At 41.2% G+C, this 17,091-nt stretch overlaps 1 protein-coding gene and 1 pseudogene across 5 annotated transcripts in view; one reads left to right on the top strand and one right to left on the bottom strand.

Moving 5' to 3' along the window:
- The window catches only part of ARHGEF9 (Cdc42 guanine nucleotide exchange factor 9), a gene marked incomplete at both ends in the record, with an annotated part of 371,843 nt that overhangs the window by 258,564 nt on the left and 96,188 nt on the right, over positions 1-17,091 (bottom strand). For 3 of the 4 annotated variants that reach the window (XM_084259305.1, XM_084259307.1, XM_084259306.1), the window contains one exon: positions 12,388-12,567. The exons of the other annotated variant lie outside the window; for it this stretch is intronic. In XM_084259305.1, coding sequence (XP_084115431.1) covers positions 12,388-12,567 — 180 coding nt within the window. The remainder of the gene's footprint in view (positions 1-12,387; positions 12,568-17,091) is intronic. 4 annotated transcript variants of the gene reach the window in all.
- On the top strand, positions 5,654-6,335 carry LOC311186933 (peroxiredoxin-1-like; annotated as a pseudogene). Its single transcript has one exon. The product of its transcript is annotated as a peroxiredoxin-1-like (transcript).

Here is a 17,091-nt window from a genome sequence, read left to right as displayed (position 1 = left end):
CTCAGTGAAATAAGCCAGAAAGAAAAAGAAAAATACCGGATGGTCTCACTCATAGCAGGGCTCTTAAAAACTTAAACAAGGGACCAGGAAAATGAATAACTATAAGAAAGTGAAAATCAGAATCAACAAAAAACTATGAAACAGAGACACTTTTGGGGGGGTGGGGGGTAGGAGGGGAGGGATTGGGATCAGAATGGGGGGGTTGCAATTGTATGGAGAATATAAAAATAAAATTTATTATTTAAAAACAAACAAACAAAAAAAAGAAGTCTATTATGAGAAAGGTAAATCATGACCATGTTTGAAAAGTTCACATTAAACTGTAGCATGCTATTCAAATGTCAGGGTCCTATATTTGAGAAAAAGCAGGACTTACCATTTCATAGGTGAGAAAAGTTCAAATGAAGAAGTATGTTAAAGACCACACCACTGACAAGAACTGTATATAAAATGTGAAGTCAGTTCTATCTGACTCTTAAATCCTATAGAATTTAAAGTGCTTTCTGGGCCTCCCCTGGTGGCGCAGCGGTTGAGCACTGGGTTGGGAGGCTGCCCGCAGCCTCTGCAGCACCAGTTCGATCCCTGGCCACCGGCGAGGGTCCCACAAAAAAAAAAAAAAAATAAAGTACTTCCTAAGGGGCATGGAGACATAAGAGACAGTCCCTGTGGAAGGTTAGCTGACCATAGGCAATTGGAGGTGCTAGGAAAGTGGGCTTACAGAGCTCCCTTTCAATGGTGTCTCTATTCACCTTTCTTCCCCAATGATTGCACAAAGTTGTAATTACAAAATATGAGGCTCTGATTCATTATAAAGAGCATCCTGGCTTTGGAGAGAAAGAGAGGCATCTGTATGGAAGATCCTGAGAAATGGACATTTGTACCTCTGGAAGCTTCCTACTCAATGGATGAGTAGCTTTGGGAGAAATCAAGAACAAATTGTCTCAACTTAGAGGTTGGCTGCTCAAAAAATAGGAAGGCAGTTTTTTTGGGTTTTTTTAAGATTTATTTATTTATTTTATACAAGCATTGGGTATAGTCAGAAGCGCAGGAGGGTGAGAGAAATCACCAGAGTCAGAACGGAGAGTAGAGCAGGCCGACTGACGAAGTACACTACTGAGGGTTGCAGCGGGTGTCAGGAGAGGTCTGCGCACCATGTGGGACCCTCCTCCAGTGGCCAGGGAGCAGCCGGGGATCTAACTGGCGCTGCAGAGGCTGTGGGCAGCTTCGAACACAGCGCTCAACCGCTGCGCCACCGGGGAGGCCCAGTTTTGTTTTGTTTTGTTTTGTTTTAAGATTTATTTATTTATACAAGAACTGGGTGTAGGGTAGGTAAAAGGTATCAGGCTTTTCTGCCCTCCCACCATTAGGATAGATGACAGAACCCTGTAGTCCTGAATGCATGCCTGATGGCGGGCACCTGGAGTGGGGTGTGGGCATGTGTCGTTGGGCACACCTGGGCTAAGAGACTGGTTTATAAGGGTGGCACAGCAGAGTGTGGTGTGGTGTCGAGGGTGGAGGAGTACAGTGGAGTGTACGGAGGAGTACTGCGACTACAAACAACGGCAAAGACCATGTGGCTGCTAGAACCGTTAATAAACCTACCCAGAATAGGTTGGTTGTGTTACACCGGGGTACAGGCCAGATGTGCAGGAGGGTGAGAGGATTCACCAGAGACAGAGTGGGGAACAGAACAAGCAGACAGACTGAAGTACACTGCTGAGGGGAGCAGTGGGCAAGATAGGAGAGGTCTGCCATGCCATGTGGGATTCTTGCAGGCTGGCTGGGATTGAACCCATGCTGCAGAGGCTGTGGACAGCTTCACAGTGTGGCGCTCAACCGTGTGTGCCACCAGGGAGGCCCTAAGGAAGGCAGCTTTTGAGCTGAACTGCCTCTTCATGCACCTCACGCCACCTTCCATTGCTGATACCACCACTGGCTGATGCCTCAGTAGAAACAGCCTTACCACCTGGAGATGGGGTGTTATCAATGATCCCTCCGCCCTCCATTCAACAGCTATAATGCCAAGTCAAATCCTTCCTGCTCCACTGCGCAGCTCCTTCAAACCAATTTGCTCCATCAAACTGACAGCTGCTCCACTGTGCAGCTCCATCAAACTCACAGTAGGTGCAAGCTGATAAACACAGGTAATTCTGTTTATAGAACCACAGAAGAATATCAGGCCTGTGCATGCAGGCTCTTTAGAAATAAACTGGTCCAACTCCTTGAACTGTCAATGGAAACACTCAGTCTCAGAAAAGAGAAGGGCCCTGACAGACATCCCCCAGAGAATCAGAAGCAGAACTTGCCCTTCAATTCAAATCTGACTTCCCAAACCAATGTTCTTGCTATCTTGCTATCTATGTTTTACCTCCTTCAATCACTCCTTAGTGCCTCCACAAAGAATGCCTCCTGCTCAACACATACAAACTAACCTCTGATACACACGGCATATTTTCAATAGAGAAGGGAGGGCTACTCAACCTCAGAATACTAGAAGAGATTCTACCCAAAGCTCCCTATTTTATACTCCCTTGGACTCTTAATATCATCCACCTACCCCCTTGGAAACTCTAAGGCAAAAAAAAAAACTCAGCAAAAGTTGGCTTTTGACCCAGATATCACTAAATCTGAGTTCTAACCAAGGAAAGGGGAGGATAGTTTGGTCCCCTAAGGACTGAGATGGTGAAACGCTCAAGGATACCATTTTTAATGGTGGCATCTGGCTTCCTGCTTTAAGTGCTGGCCTATTTAGCTTTAATCCACGCTTTTGGGTAGAAGAGGTTTTTTTTTTTTTTTTTTTTTTTTTCCTGAAAGGCAATGGTACTTAAATATATTTAGACCATAAGGTGTCAGATTCCCTCACTGGCTGGATCTCTAATAAGAATGTGTATGAGGCCTGAAACCCTCGTACTCTTTGCCACATGGCTCATATGCTAGAGATTGGCAACCAGCTTCCATGTCTTCCAGAAATGAGTACCTTGTGTTAACTTTAGGAATCACGTTCATTTGGGAACAGAACTGAAGCAGGGAATGTCAATTCTCTAATTCAATACTAATGAACCTTAAATCAAGGTCCTGCAAAGAAGATTAATTTCTGAAAACCCAAAAATGAGACCCACAGGCTTTTGAGTATGGTTTCTCTGGTGTGCCTTGGAGGAGACCTGAGGCATCTCAGCCCTTGCCTTCTTGGCTACAGGAGGCAGTTTTGCCATCACTTTTGTCCAGGACTATATGTCAAGGAAATATTAACAACACTAGTCATAGGAAATCATGAGGAGAAAAAGATAAGAGGTTTACCCTGACTCATAAAGATATCTCTATTGAGAGAAAAAAGAAAAAAATGTATATACACACATATATATAATTATAATTTTGCAAAATTTGACAATTCTTGAAGAGCCTTAGAAATAGACATTGCCATTATGACATCTTTTTCTTCTCAAGTCAAGATCACCAAGACATTGTAGACATGGTATTAGGGAGGCCCAAGCTGATCCCCCAAATGAACCTAGGGATTGACTACACAGAGAAAAACAGGTTCCAGATTACAGTCTTCAACTCAGGCAACCAACCAAATTACTGATTCATATTATAGATAAACAGGAAAACTTGAAAGTTTCTTCACAATTCAGAGTATTTTCTACTGGTGCCAGCTCTAACATGACATCAACCTAGTACAAAAAGAATTGGCTTAGACTACAGCATAAGAGTAAGCAACTAGAAACCTTAAATAAATTTATTTCAAACTTTGTTGGCTAGGTTTTCATAAGTCCTACGATTTAGTTATAGCCCTGATTGGAGGTTAGGGGATAAATGTTATGGCCATCAAGTTTGCTTTTAATTTGGGGATTCTCAAAGGCCAACAGGGTAACCTGTGCTGCTTAAATTTGGAAGAAATTGCCTGGTCAGGCAAAAGCTAGATTGAAAGTTCTCTCTGAGCTGGAGATGGCTCCATATTAAAAAAAAAAAAATCCCTATAAAGAGACAAAGCAATGGAACAGACCAAAACAAACCCTTGAAATCTGACTGCAGAACAGAGGCTACCAGAAGGATAGAGTGGGGTGATTGAAGCAGAGAGGAGAGGAAATCCAATAAATTACTGAGGTTTTGGTAGTGGGCATGGTGTGATAATATATATTTGTAGAGGTGTGAATCTATACCCCTAAATTATATATAGTGCTGTAAACCAATGTTAATAAGCATAATTTAAACAATTATTCTCCAATTAGCCAAAATATGTACGTACTAGATAATGTTATCTAAAGCACATGCACAATAAGAAATTATTAAGATGCTTGTAAAAGCAAATGAGTGCTAATAATATCATTTGAAATTCTATTATGGAGAAGAGAAATTTCTGCAATTCAGGAAGAATGGCCTATCCTGCTAAGTCAGACTCCACTCATATCCTGTCAGGAGGCACCTACAGGGCCACAACCAATACCGTCTACATAGATAGTTAAAGCTAGACACCGATGTCTACTCCAAGATTAAATGGGTAAACAAGATCATACCTGAATTTATCCCAAAAAATCTAGACACTGTTGCCATTAACCTAGAATGGGAGGTAGGTCCTCAAGTGTTAAGTCTTGTTAGCCAGCCCAAGCCAGTCCAAGCCTGCCCCTTAATGATTGTACTATAACCCAGAAAGCCCAGTATTAAGATTTAGGAGGGTATAATTTCACTAAAAATGGGATATTAGGATGTACACTGAAACAATCCTAAACTATCCTAAATAATCCCTCCACTGAAACAATCCTAAACTAGCAAAGACTGAACACAACCATTTTTTTGTTTCAGAATTCTAGAATCTAATCGAAAATTTACAGCATCCAGGACACTGCTTAATATTTTAACTCATCTGTCTACCATTCTCTTTTCTCCAGCAGCTGAGAGGAGGGTGGCCCACATTCCTCATGCACCTTGATGGTACCAGGGTCTAAAGACCTGTTCTTAAAATATAGTGTATTTTACCTGTGTATTTTCATCTGATTGGCCCTGAAGGACAGACAAAACAAAACAGTTTGTTTTGTCCCCCAACCCCTTCAGACTGAATTGGCTTTCCAGGCTGTGGCTTCCTGTGTTGAAAAATTTAAAGACATACATAGCCCATGCCCACCCAAGGGATGGCAGAAGGGGCAAGTAACAAACATAACCAATAGCACAGGAAAGAGGGAATTGAAGAAGACTTTTTTGGGGGGAGAATAAGGACTCAGAAGGGTCACTGTACTCAGGAAGTTGAAGTGCAACACATGCCTAGGACCATTTGAATTTTCAGAAAAAGTCTGAGACAATTATAAGTTTGTACTTCTGGATTATCTATGGGTTCCAAGGAGAGTAGGAAAAGCCTAAGGCAGATTTATGGGCATTCTGGAATAGTGTTGAAAGAGTATTCCAGTTTAAAGCTAAGCTGCAAAGACCAGGAGAGTAGTTTTTCTTCTTCTTGGCTCCAAGTATTTAAAGTAAGCTTTTTCAAGTTACTGGCTGATCAATAAGATGAATGTAGCAGAGATTTCAGTGACCATACATGACAAGGAATATAGTCTTTACCAAAAAAAAAAAAAAGTTTGGAAATCTAAACAAATGAAACAACTGCATCTCTGAACAACTAACACAGCAAAAACCAGAGAAGTTGGGGATATCTGATTTCAAAATGCCCAGTTTTCAACAACAACAAAGAAATAGCTACTTTCTGACTCATCCTTGTGGGTTCTATGTCAGAGCTGCTAGTAGCAAGGTGTCTTCAGGAAATGCCAAAATTGGGCATCATGCTCCCAACTTCAAATTCACAGCTGTTATGTCAGATGGTCAATTCAAAGATGTCAGACTGTCTGACAACAAAGAAAAATATATGTTCTTCTTTTACCCTCTTAACTTCACCTTTGTGTGACCCATGGAGATCATTGTTTTCAATGACAGAGCAGAAGAATTTAAGCAACTCAACTGTCAAGTGATGGGTGCTTCTGTGGATTCACACTTCTGTCACTTGACATGGATCAGCACATCCAAATAACAAGGAGGACTTGGCCCCCTAAATATTCCCTTATTGTCATACCATACACACACCATTGCTCAGAATTATGTGGTCTGAAAGGCTGAGGAAGGCCTCTGATTCAGAGAAAGGCATCTTTGTCATTGGTGATGACCATGTCTTTCATCAGATGACTGTAAATGATCTCCCTGTTGGTCCCTCTGTGGATGAGGCTCTGAGACTAGCTCAGGCCTTCCATTTCACTGACAAACATTGTGAAGTAGGCCCAGCAAGCAGCTGAAAACTTGGTAGTGATAACTTCAAGCCTGATGTTTAGAAGAGCACAGAATATTTCTCTAAGTAGAAGTGAGCCCTGAGCCATTTTAGGGCTGGGCTTCAGTGAGCAGTCATAAAAACCAAACTTCATTTTATTACTGTCATGCTTAAAACACAAGACCTTAGACTCAGCTCACATGTGGTATGGGGAAGGACATGCGTTTCCTACAGGCACTGGAGGGCCAACCTTTCTTCCCTTGGAAACACTGGCTTGAGTTGTACTACAGGGCAGGCCAACTGATGAATGTAGTAATGGGACATCACTATTGATATTTTGTAGTTTCTATTAAAGTTGAACTGAGAAAAAAATTACAAGTTATACCAAGAAATAGAAAATTATGGCCAATTTATAGGAAATAACAACATGATAGAAATACTATCTGAAGAAGCGCAAACACTATACAAAGACAAAGACTCTAAATCAACTGTCTCAAATAAGATTCAGGAGGCCTGGGTTCAAGTCCTGGCTTTGTCGCAAATCCCTACATTAATAAGCAAGGCACATTCATTCTCTAGGACTTGTTACCTCAGCATTTAAACAGTGAGGAAATCACAAGCTGAAACCGAAGAGTGGGAAGAAAAATTTAGCCTAGAGGTGTGTTGTTTGTGCCTCACACTGTTTCTTTTAAAAAATGTGAATGTTTTAAAAATACAGATTGTTTACATAAAAACTAGAGGATCTTTGTTCATAGATACTCTCTCCTTCCTATATCCTATCCCATGGATGAGAACCATTTTCAAGTCACTTTTGCACCCTATAGATGGGGCATAGATGTATCAACTAGAAACAGGCCCTCTCTTGCCCCAATTATAGACCACTTCACTCATATAAGTTTCCCATGAGGGAAACCCAGGCCAGGAATGCAGCTGAAAATAGGAACAGCAAGATCTGGGGACTGATGTTCAGCCAGTTCTAATTTGCTAATTCACCTAATAAAGTTCAACAACTGTTAGGGAGGTGCATCAACTGCTTCACTGGTCTTATGAAGCCATGTGACACATTACATAAGAGAGAGAATCTACACACATACATGTGCACACATACCTAATGAAATACTGAAGAAGGGAGGCAAATATTAGGCTGGGTAGAAGTCACATATATCCAGAAATTTCTTGTATAATAGTCAAAATGGTATCAAAATTGTTATTTACAGATATTCATCATGAAATTTCAGAAAACCCAATAATGCCCATTTTTACAAGGAGAAAAACTGAAATTCAAACATACACAGGAAGTTGTTTAAGCTGTATGTATCTAACAGCAGAACTCAGACAAGATTCTGGGTTTTTTAGACTCCATGTTGGGCTTCAATCTGATTAAAAATAGGAAGATCTAGTTTGGACAGAATCACACTAAGCACCCTAGATTATGATTCCAGTGAGAAAGGAAGGGTCTTAGGATAAAAATAGGTACAGGGACAGGAATCAAGCACAAAAAATTTGCAAATTTTTGCTATTCTGGGGTCTCCCTGGTGGTGCAGGGGTTAAAGACACAGCACTATCAAACTATTGCCAGCCACTGCAGCACGAGTTCGATCCCCAGCCAGGGAGCAATCCACATGGCGCAGCAGACCTCTCCACTGCTCGCTGTCTCACCCGCTGCTCCCCACAGCAGTGTATTTCAGTAGATCTGACTGTTCTGCTCACCACTCTCTCTGGTGAAGCCTCTCACCCCCCCCCCATATCTCTGGTATACAACCCATTTCTTATATGCAAAAATAAATCTTAAAAAAAATTTTGCTGTTCCCATGGGCTGGTAAACAAGAGGTTAAAAACCTGATGACTCTAGGCTAGGAAATCTGCTGCCAAAATATTTGTTTGTTTAACCATTTCTGAGCTATCTTCCCACAGCTCATCAAGTTGATTGCTAAGGGAAAAAGGGAGTTGTAGCCCCAGAAGAAATAGTAACACACCTTGAGACCAGAAGAGTTTAAACTGGAGCTGCAGGCACATAGCATCTGTGAGATATTCACCTTGAAGATGATCATGAGCCCTGCACAACCAACAGACTGCAGCTGATTGGTGTCCATAATTAGCAACACTAATGGACATTAGCAAGCCCACTCTCCTTGCATTGTCAGTCAATAAAGTTTAAGTCCTTTGCTCTCAAACCCCAGTCCTAAAACCTATAAAGAGCCCTTCCTCCAGCACCTCCCCAAGTCTCTTTCTCAGGCCCAGAGAGGTCTCTATGGAGTATCGTTTCCTTGCTTTTTGTCAAATCAATAGATGCTGACTCCTTGTCTGCCATTACCAGTGTCTGTTCTCTATTCAGTCTTGACCAGGGGATCTCAAGAGACCATTTCCCAGACTTGCAGGACCCCTCAGTCTATCTCTCTAATGGGTAAAGAGAGTAGTGGAAAGTGGCTGGTATGCTGCTAGTTTATTCACCTGTTTTGAGGGGATGTTGAGATAAGGCTTAGGAGCCACACTCCCACTTCCCTGTCTGTTGACACTAGGATTAGGAACTTTACTCAGCAATGAGACTACCAGTTAGGGACTGGCGATATCCCACCTACTTTAGTGGCCAGTTTTATCTAATGATCTACAAAGGTGTCTGGTTACTATGAAGTTAGGGGGAAAATCTTGTTTTTGTCACTATACTTTCATATTATATGACAAATAACTTAGAACTATTAGCTCAGGATAATTCTGGATAAAGTGGGCTACTATCCTATAACAAGAAGACACAGTATTCCAGGAATCACTCATCTATCTTCCAACTACACCAGCACTAATGAAGGTTCAAAGTTCAATGTGATATATCTCTGTGCCTTACCTAGACATATCAGAATTTGCACAGATTTTATCAGGAGCTTTAGAGATGAAGAAGAAAACAAAAAACCATGATCATATACCGAATGGGTGACAGAACAATGACTAGAACTCAGATCTCTCATTTCCTAATATAGTTATTTAGCACTATTTCCACAATACCTCTCTACTCTCAACTAAAATCAATGTAGAAGACTAGAAATAGAAATGATATTTTAGGGCCTCCCCAGTGGCGCAGCAGTTGAACACTAGGTTGCGAAGCTACCCGCAGCCTCTGCAGTGCCTGTTCCATTCCTGGCCACTGGGTGAGTGTCCCACATGGTGCACAGACCTCTCCTGCCACCCGCTGTGACCCTCAGCAGTGTACTTCGTCCGTCTGCCTGTTCTGCTCCCTGCTCTGGCTCTGGTGAATGCTCTCACCCTCCGGCGCTTCTGACTGTACCCAGTGCTTGTATAAATAAATAAATTAATAAATCTTTAAAAAAAAAGAAATTTTATTTTAGATATCAACTGGAAAAGAGCCTCTATAACCTTCATCATGCAATCCTTTGAGTATCACTCAATCTTACCAGAAATGTAAACTAACATATAAACACTCATTCATGAGAAGTGGAAGGACTACCGTAGAGCCAATATTCACATTATTCCTGCAAAAGCCTGACCCAATTTCCTTTTACTGGTGACACCACAACAGCTGGACCCTAAGATTCCATGGTACCCCCCTTTAGACATCTGAAGATTACTCAGTTATTGAAACAAATTTTCACAATGATCAAATTTTCATACTGAATACAATCAGGCTACATGGAATACTACCTTAGTTACTCAAATAATAAATATTAATATAGTAGACAGAATATTGGAGCTATAACTTATGATTTAGGCTCTTCCATTAATGCTCGTGGTTTAGTATCACAGTCTTCAGTTTAGACTTATGCAATATGATATAGTGACAACTATACACATGTGGCTAATGAACACTTGAAATATAAGTAATGTGAATTGAGATGTGTGGTTAAGTGCAGAAAACACCAGATTTCAAAGACTCAGTAAAATATATCATTCATAATTTTATAGTGATAATATATAATGTTACATGATAATGTGTTTACTACATTGGGTTAAGTAAATATATTTAACCTGGATTTTTTTATCATTTTCAGTGTGGTGGCTACAAAATTTTATTTGTGGCTCACACTATATTTCTATTGGACTGTGATGGCCTAGACCAATGGTTCCCAAAATCAAAGATTCTGATTTAAGTATTTTGGAGTCTGGGTTATAATGTTGTTGTTGTTTTTGTTGTTTTTTAAGCTACTTAAGTGATTTATTTCATTATACAGTCAGGATTGAGAAACTTTAGGCTACATTCTATATTAATGCTTGGGCTAGTCAGTGGTCTTCTCAAAGGTCAGCTTCAGCCTACCTAAGTAGCTACTGGGGCTATATGCTTGTAGGAACACTTCCTTTTGCCTTGAACATACAGACATCAGTGCCAGTTCATTGGCATTTTGATGCCCGGTCCTGCCATTTGCCTCCCCAAGCCATTTTACCTCGCTCAACTATTTGGTTCATCCCTCTATTAACTGCTTATTATAAAAATGACATTTCACTGAAATGAAATGCATCAGGATTTGGTTGACATCCCTGGGTACAGTTTAATCCTTCTTTTAAAGATAAGGGCTATCATTAAAAGACATACAACCTGTATGTGCACAGGGCCTCAAGCACTAGTCCCAAAAGCACATGGTTATGGATGTGCTCTTACTGACTATGCCTGGGACTGAATCATCAACCAGCAAAGCTGAACTGGGATATATATGGACATTTGGAAACTCTGATGGAAAACACCAAATATGCAGATGAAAATGGATTGGATATTTCATTAGGAGACTCGTAGAATAGAAGAAGATGAAAGGTCATCTTGTCCATTTATCTCATTCCCTTACTGAAATCATTCTAACCAGATAACAGTGCTTCATGCGGTTGCAGCCCTTCAAGAGAAAGGCCTTTTTCAACCACTATTATTTGATATATAGAGCTTTGATACATAGAGTTTCTTGGAATTAATTTAGTTCTCCTAAAAAGTCTGCTCTCCTTATTTTTCAGATGAGGAAAAAAGGAAGGTGGTTCAAGGAAGTTAAAAAAAAAAAAAAATCTTGTGAAAAACCAGAGCTTGGAGGTAGTAAAATGGAGACTGCATTTTAGGTTTCTAATTCCAAATGTCCTGATCCTTCCCTCTTATCACACTGATCCTGAAGCCGTCATTCCTGCCCTAAGGCATTTTATCTTCCAAGGACCCAAGGACTCCAATCTTGAGTTTGGGGCCAAGACTTCAGACTTATCTTACAAAAGAATGGTAAGGATGGTCATAAGACACCCTCGTGTAGCTTTGTTACCTGTATTGCCACAAAGCAGTTTTCCCATGTAGCCATTCACTCTGATATCTTCTGGCATGAAAGAATTGCCAATCCCATTTGGTGGATGGGTAAAATCTGAGCTCTCAGTTGCCAAGGGCTGATTCTAGCTTATAACTCTAAGGAAGGCCAAGAGCGTAACACCAGGTCAATACTCTTCCCCCATAACATCCTGCTAATTAGTGATTCAGAAGCAACAGAAACTGTTAAGGAGCCTCCTCCCAAAAGTCCATTCTGTTAAGGCTAGATTCTTCATAGTACAATGTCAAAAGGTTCACAGTCACATAAGCCCTATCAGGCTGCCTGCTTTCCACCTCCACATATCTTAGATCACGGTCACCCGAGTTATGTGAAAAGTAAGATTTTCAATGAGTAAAATCTAGCCCTACTGAAGGTAGGGAACCCAAAATCCTAAGTTAACAGCAGAAGACAACCTTGAGACAACACACAAGGATGTTTACACTTCCATAAATGAGAGAAAGGAGACAAAGGCAGCAGAGAGGAATGGGGGTGGGGATGATCTGGATTAAAAAAAAGAGGAAAAAATAAAGAAAAAAGAAGAGCAATAAGAAAGGTAAAAGTTCACAGCAATATAGAGTTAAAAGGGTCTTTACAAACTATCATAACCAATAGAGAAGTGATTACAATGTCACAGAAGGTAAGGAGGTAAGAGGCTGGAGACAAGGATTGTTAAAATAAATAAGATAAAAGGAAAGGTGTTAAAGTAAGAGGGACATAGAAGACTAGGTCCTGGGTAGGAGACCAAAATAATTGTGAAAAAAGTAAGGGCCACTAAGGAGAGGAATGAACAGGAAAACAGGGGTTGGTCAGGGGGAAGCCAGGGGCAGAGAGCAAAGGAGACAGGAGAGGAGAGTGAAGGCTGGCACTCACCCTCACAAAGCTGGCAGGAAACCATCCCTCCTCATCGTCGATCTGGCCCCACCACCAATCCTTGTTGGAAGCATCCAAGACTTTGATGACGTCGCCAGCCTTAAATGCCAACTCCCGGTTGGCCATGGTGACGTGATCCCATACTGCCTCAGCACTAACGATGGAATCTCCAGTGATCAGCTTAGGAGACAAAATGAGAATGTGTTCAGTCCGCACAGCTGGCTGCCTTATTTGCCCATTTCACCCCTTCCCCCACAGAGCTCTACTACTTATTAAAATAAACACATACTAGTGATGAGGAGTAGGAGAGAGGGAGATGACACCGTGAGCACAAGCTTCATTGGATCACAAGACAAGCAATAGTGTCAACTCTCCATTAACCAGTGGGTAGAATGACCAAGAATGTGAATATGGAATACATAGGCTTTATATTTTATTCCTTCCCAAGAGCTCCTTCCTTAGAGAAGAATGTTCCAGTCCATCAATCCTTGGTGCTGCAAGGCAGCCCTGGAATGGGTAGAGAGGCTGGAATCAATATCTAAAACTGCTCAAGCAAACTTGCTCTAAATTTTCTGTATTCTTCCCCTTTCCTCTTTCTCCTTGGTACTGCCAATACCACATACAATAAACCCCAGTCCTACAGCCTCCTATTCTCACCCATGCATGATCCCATCCAAAGAGGTCAAGGGTATGAAATAATATGTCTTTCTGTTATATCTTGCTCCCAGAAAATGCAAGCTTGACACAGATTCACTCTGTGGTTTGTTCAACTACCCTGTGAGATATGTAGAAGGGCTAGGTTGGCATCTATATTTGCTATATGGCAAAACTCTGTCACAGGGAAGTTAACCCTGGTCTTTGGTCTTCATGGTCAGCAGGTCTGGGCTCAACACAGAAGTAAGCAGACATCTATCCCACTGTCACATGAACACACACATATATGTTCACAACACTCGTTTAAACACTGATGAGGATAGGGCTACAGAATAGTCTGCCTCCTTCTGGCTACCATCCTGACCACTGTGTTATTTGTTCTCTTTTTTCCCCAACTGGTTTCAGCTTGAATGGAATATCACTCTTCTGAACATTTATAGAAACAAATTCGAGAATAGAGAATTTGCCCCTCAGGCAAAGAGACTCAATCACTCTCTCCTCAGCATTGAACTACTGAACATGTCCTCTACCCAGCTTTTCCATCAGCTGACTTTGAAGAAGGACTGATTCCCCAAGGACCTTTTACAACACTTCTCATGTACCTCATGCTTCACAGTTTATAAAATATTCACAACTACCACATCACTTAATTCTTACCCACATTTTAAAGATGGGAAAACTGAGGCTCAGATCTGATTCTTCAGCCAAACACAGTAAATCATGGAATCTGGTCTCCTAACTGCATATGCTCTAATGCCCAACATACTCTACTACCAATGTTTCTCATTATCTATATTTTATTTATAGAACTCTATCCATAATATCACAAACCATATAGTTCCCATTCTTAAAAGAAGGAGATATGGACAACCACCTTTAGTAACTTGTGCCCCTGTCTATGAGGAGATTCATTTTTATGTTGAGCTTATTTTTTTCCAATTGCACTAAAAGACAGTATCTTTTTGTCCTTGCCTCCATGGAGAAGATGAATTTTTACTTGTTGGCTTCAATAAAATAAATGTTCACACAGAAGTCTCACTTCTCCTGCCAATGATGGGTTCCAACTGGATATTACCGGAGTTCAATAAGCACAACAGCCTCAACCCAGAGCACCATGAGAGCTTTTGATTTAAAGCTATATCCTTGGCTTTTATCAAGGGTAAAAAGAGTACCTTGTCATAAATTAAAAATCCTCTGTTCAGGATACCATCTGTGATGTTGTATGAGGTTCCCCCAGGCCCAGGTGCACTGATTACACTGCTGATGCTCTTTCTAGCAAGCAGTCTTCTTTTTAGGGACGCCATGTGTGGCTTCTCCCAACAGCAGTTGGCTCACTATTGTCCACATTTAATCCAGCTAAATTATCTAGGCCCTCATATCACACAGCCCAGAACTGAAAAACACTTCAAAAACCATCACCCTATGCCCTTGTTTTTATAGATTTATTGTAATATAGGAGTGAGTTGCCTACAGTCACTAGATAGCCAGCCTGCTAGACCATTTTTTCCCGAGCATAACACCATGAATAGAAAAGGCAGAAAAAGAACACTTGGATTTACAAACTTGTTCTACTACTTGCTGAATGTGTAATCAAATGATGATATTAATTAGTACTATGTATCACTGTGTTTGGCACTATTCTAAGCACTTTACACATGTATTATTTAAGCCTCATAGCAGTCCTTTAAGGAGATAATTATTTTATTCCTATCTTATATATGTCCTCTGAGCTAAAACTCAGAGAGGTTAAATGATTTGCCCAAATTCACAGTCAGTAAATATTGTAGTCAGAATCCAAATGCAGAAAGAGTTTGTCTTTGGACTCCTCTTAGAAACAGTGCTGCCTCTGGGTCTCATTTATTTTTCTCACCTGTTAAATGGGGATAACTTTATACCCCTATCTCCTTAATGAGCTATAACACACTTAACCAAGAGTTCACCTATATGTGTGTAGATATAATAGGAAGGCCAATCCCAATGCATCTGGTACCTGTTGGGCTCCTGTGCTCTCTGATCACAATGCCAGTGGGAGCAAGGGGATGCTTTTCCCCTGTCCTCTGAGTTGTTATAAAAGTAAGCTAAATCTCGGCTGAAAGTTGGTTTCAAATCTTTCTATTGTGTACAGAATTGACTTTTAACATAATTTTTTCATAAATATGCATTTTTATCTGCTCATCCATTCCCTATCCATTAATTATTCAGTGAGCTCCTACTGTGGGCAGGAATATGCTTACTGTGATAGAGCTATGGTTCTAACCTGAAGATCAAAGGTCCTTTGGGTACCAACAGTGAGGTACCCTTCAAGCAGTATGCAAAGACAGTTAATAGCAGGCAAGCCTAGCTTCAATTCTGGGCTTTGCTACTTTGGAAAGTAACAGTGACAATGAGATGTGAGGAATAGATGGGGAATCAGACAAGCAACCCAAAATAGAGCTGTTAGTATGTAATTAGGATACCAAGGACTGCAATATCACAAAAGCCAAGGAAAATTTCAAACTATACAACCTTTTACCCAGTTTCTACATATGCAAAATGGGGATAATGATGCCTACCTCACCAGCAGTATTGTGGAGAGAATGGACTAAAACCCTCACTATAGAATACCTAGTATGTTGGCTTAATGTAAGACTTTAGACAAAGGTAGGATCATATGTGGTTACTGGGCTCTAGAGCAGTCTTGTGGGATATTGAAGGCAGTCCTTAAAGAATGGGTAGGATTGTAACAGAGTAGGGAAAAGAAAGGACATTGGAGGCAGAGGAATGAGATTAAGCAAAGCCTCAGAGGTAAGGATTATAGGGAATTTGGTGGCAAACAAATAGAGGAATTTGGAAAGGACTAGGGATGGGAAGGGGAAGGGTGGGTAGAAAGGTAGGCTAAAACACATTTTTTTTTTTTTTAATTTTTTTTTAAGATTTATTTATTTATTTATACAAGCACTGGGTACAGTCAGAAGCGCGGGAGGGTGAGAGAATTCACCAGAGCCAGAGCGGGGAGCAGAGCAGGCAGAAGGACCGAAGTACACTGCTGAGGGGAGCAGCGGGCGGCAGGAGAGGTCTGCACGCCATGTGGGACCCTCCTCCGGTGGCCGGGGAGCAGCCGGGGACCGAACCGGCGCCGCAGAGGCTGCGGGCAGCTCCGCAACCCAGCGCTCAACCGCTGCGCCACCGGGGAGGCCCCTAAAACACATTTTAAGGTTCTTAAACATAGTTTAAGGAAAGGGAAAGATCAAAGTTCATTTCCTTGGATGGGGGCCAATTCAAGTGTGATAATCAAAGTTTGAGGGTAAGTAAAGAGGAAATGCTGGTTTGTGAAGGGGAAAAGAAATGACAATTTTTATCTTTAGGACATGCCAGCAGGACATGCACATAGATTTGAAGCTCAAGAGAGGTCAGAGGAGAGAGTTATACAGTATTGGGAGCCAGACTCAGAAGAAATTATAGAAAAGAAGTTTGCCCTGCAAGAACATATTAAGAAAAGGCCAAACCTAGGGAAATAGCAGCAATGGGAGGTAAGGACTAGGAGCCAGAGAAACTAACCAAAATGGAACTGTCAACATGTAATTGGGTTACCAAGGAATGGAATCTCACAAAAGAAGGATGGGAAAGGGTGGAGATTCATAAAATCATTTTTTTAAGATTTATTTATTTATGTTATACAAGAACTGGGGTACAGTTCAGAAGTGCAGGAAGATGAGAGAATTCACCAGAGTCAGAGCGGGGAGCAGAACAGGCAGGTGGAGCAAAGATACTGCTGAGGGGAGCAGCAGGCAAGGTAGGAGAGTTCTGCTGCGCCATGTGGGGTTCTCCCTGGCCAGCAGGGAATTGAACCGGCACTGCAGAGGCTGTGGACAGCTTTGCAGCATGGCACTCAACTGCTGCACCACCGGGGAGGCCCCCATAATATTTTTAAAGAAGAAATTCAATCCTATTACTTTTTATCTAGATTTCCCAACACACTCCTAATTCCAAATATTCTAGCTCACTAATCCTACAAATAGATACATCTGTTATTAGAACCATGTGCCCTGACATTTATCCTGGAAATATGAC

This window comes from Talpa europaea (genome assembly GCF_964194135.1).
Source record: "Talpa europaea genome assembly, chromosome: X".
Classification (NCBI taxonomy): Eukaryota; Metazoa; Chordata; class Mammalia; order Eulipotyphla; family Talpidae; genus Talpa; species Talpa europaea.
Note: the sequence above shows the minus strand (reverse complement) of the source record. Positions and strands in the feature narration are given on the sequence as shown.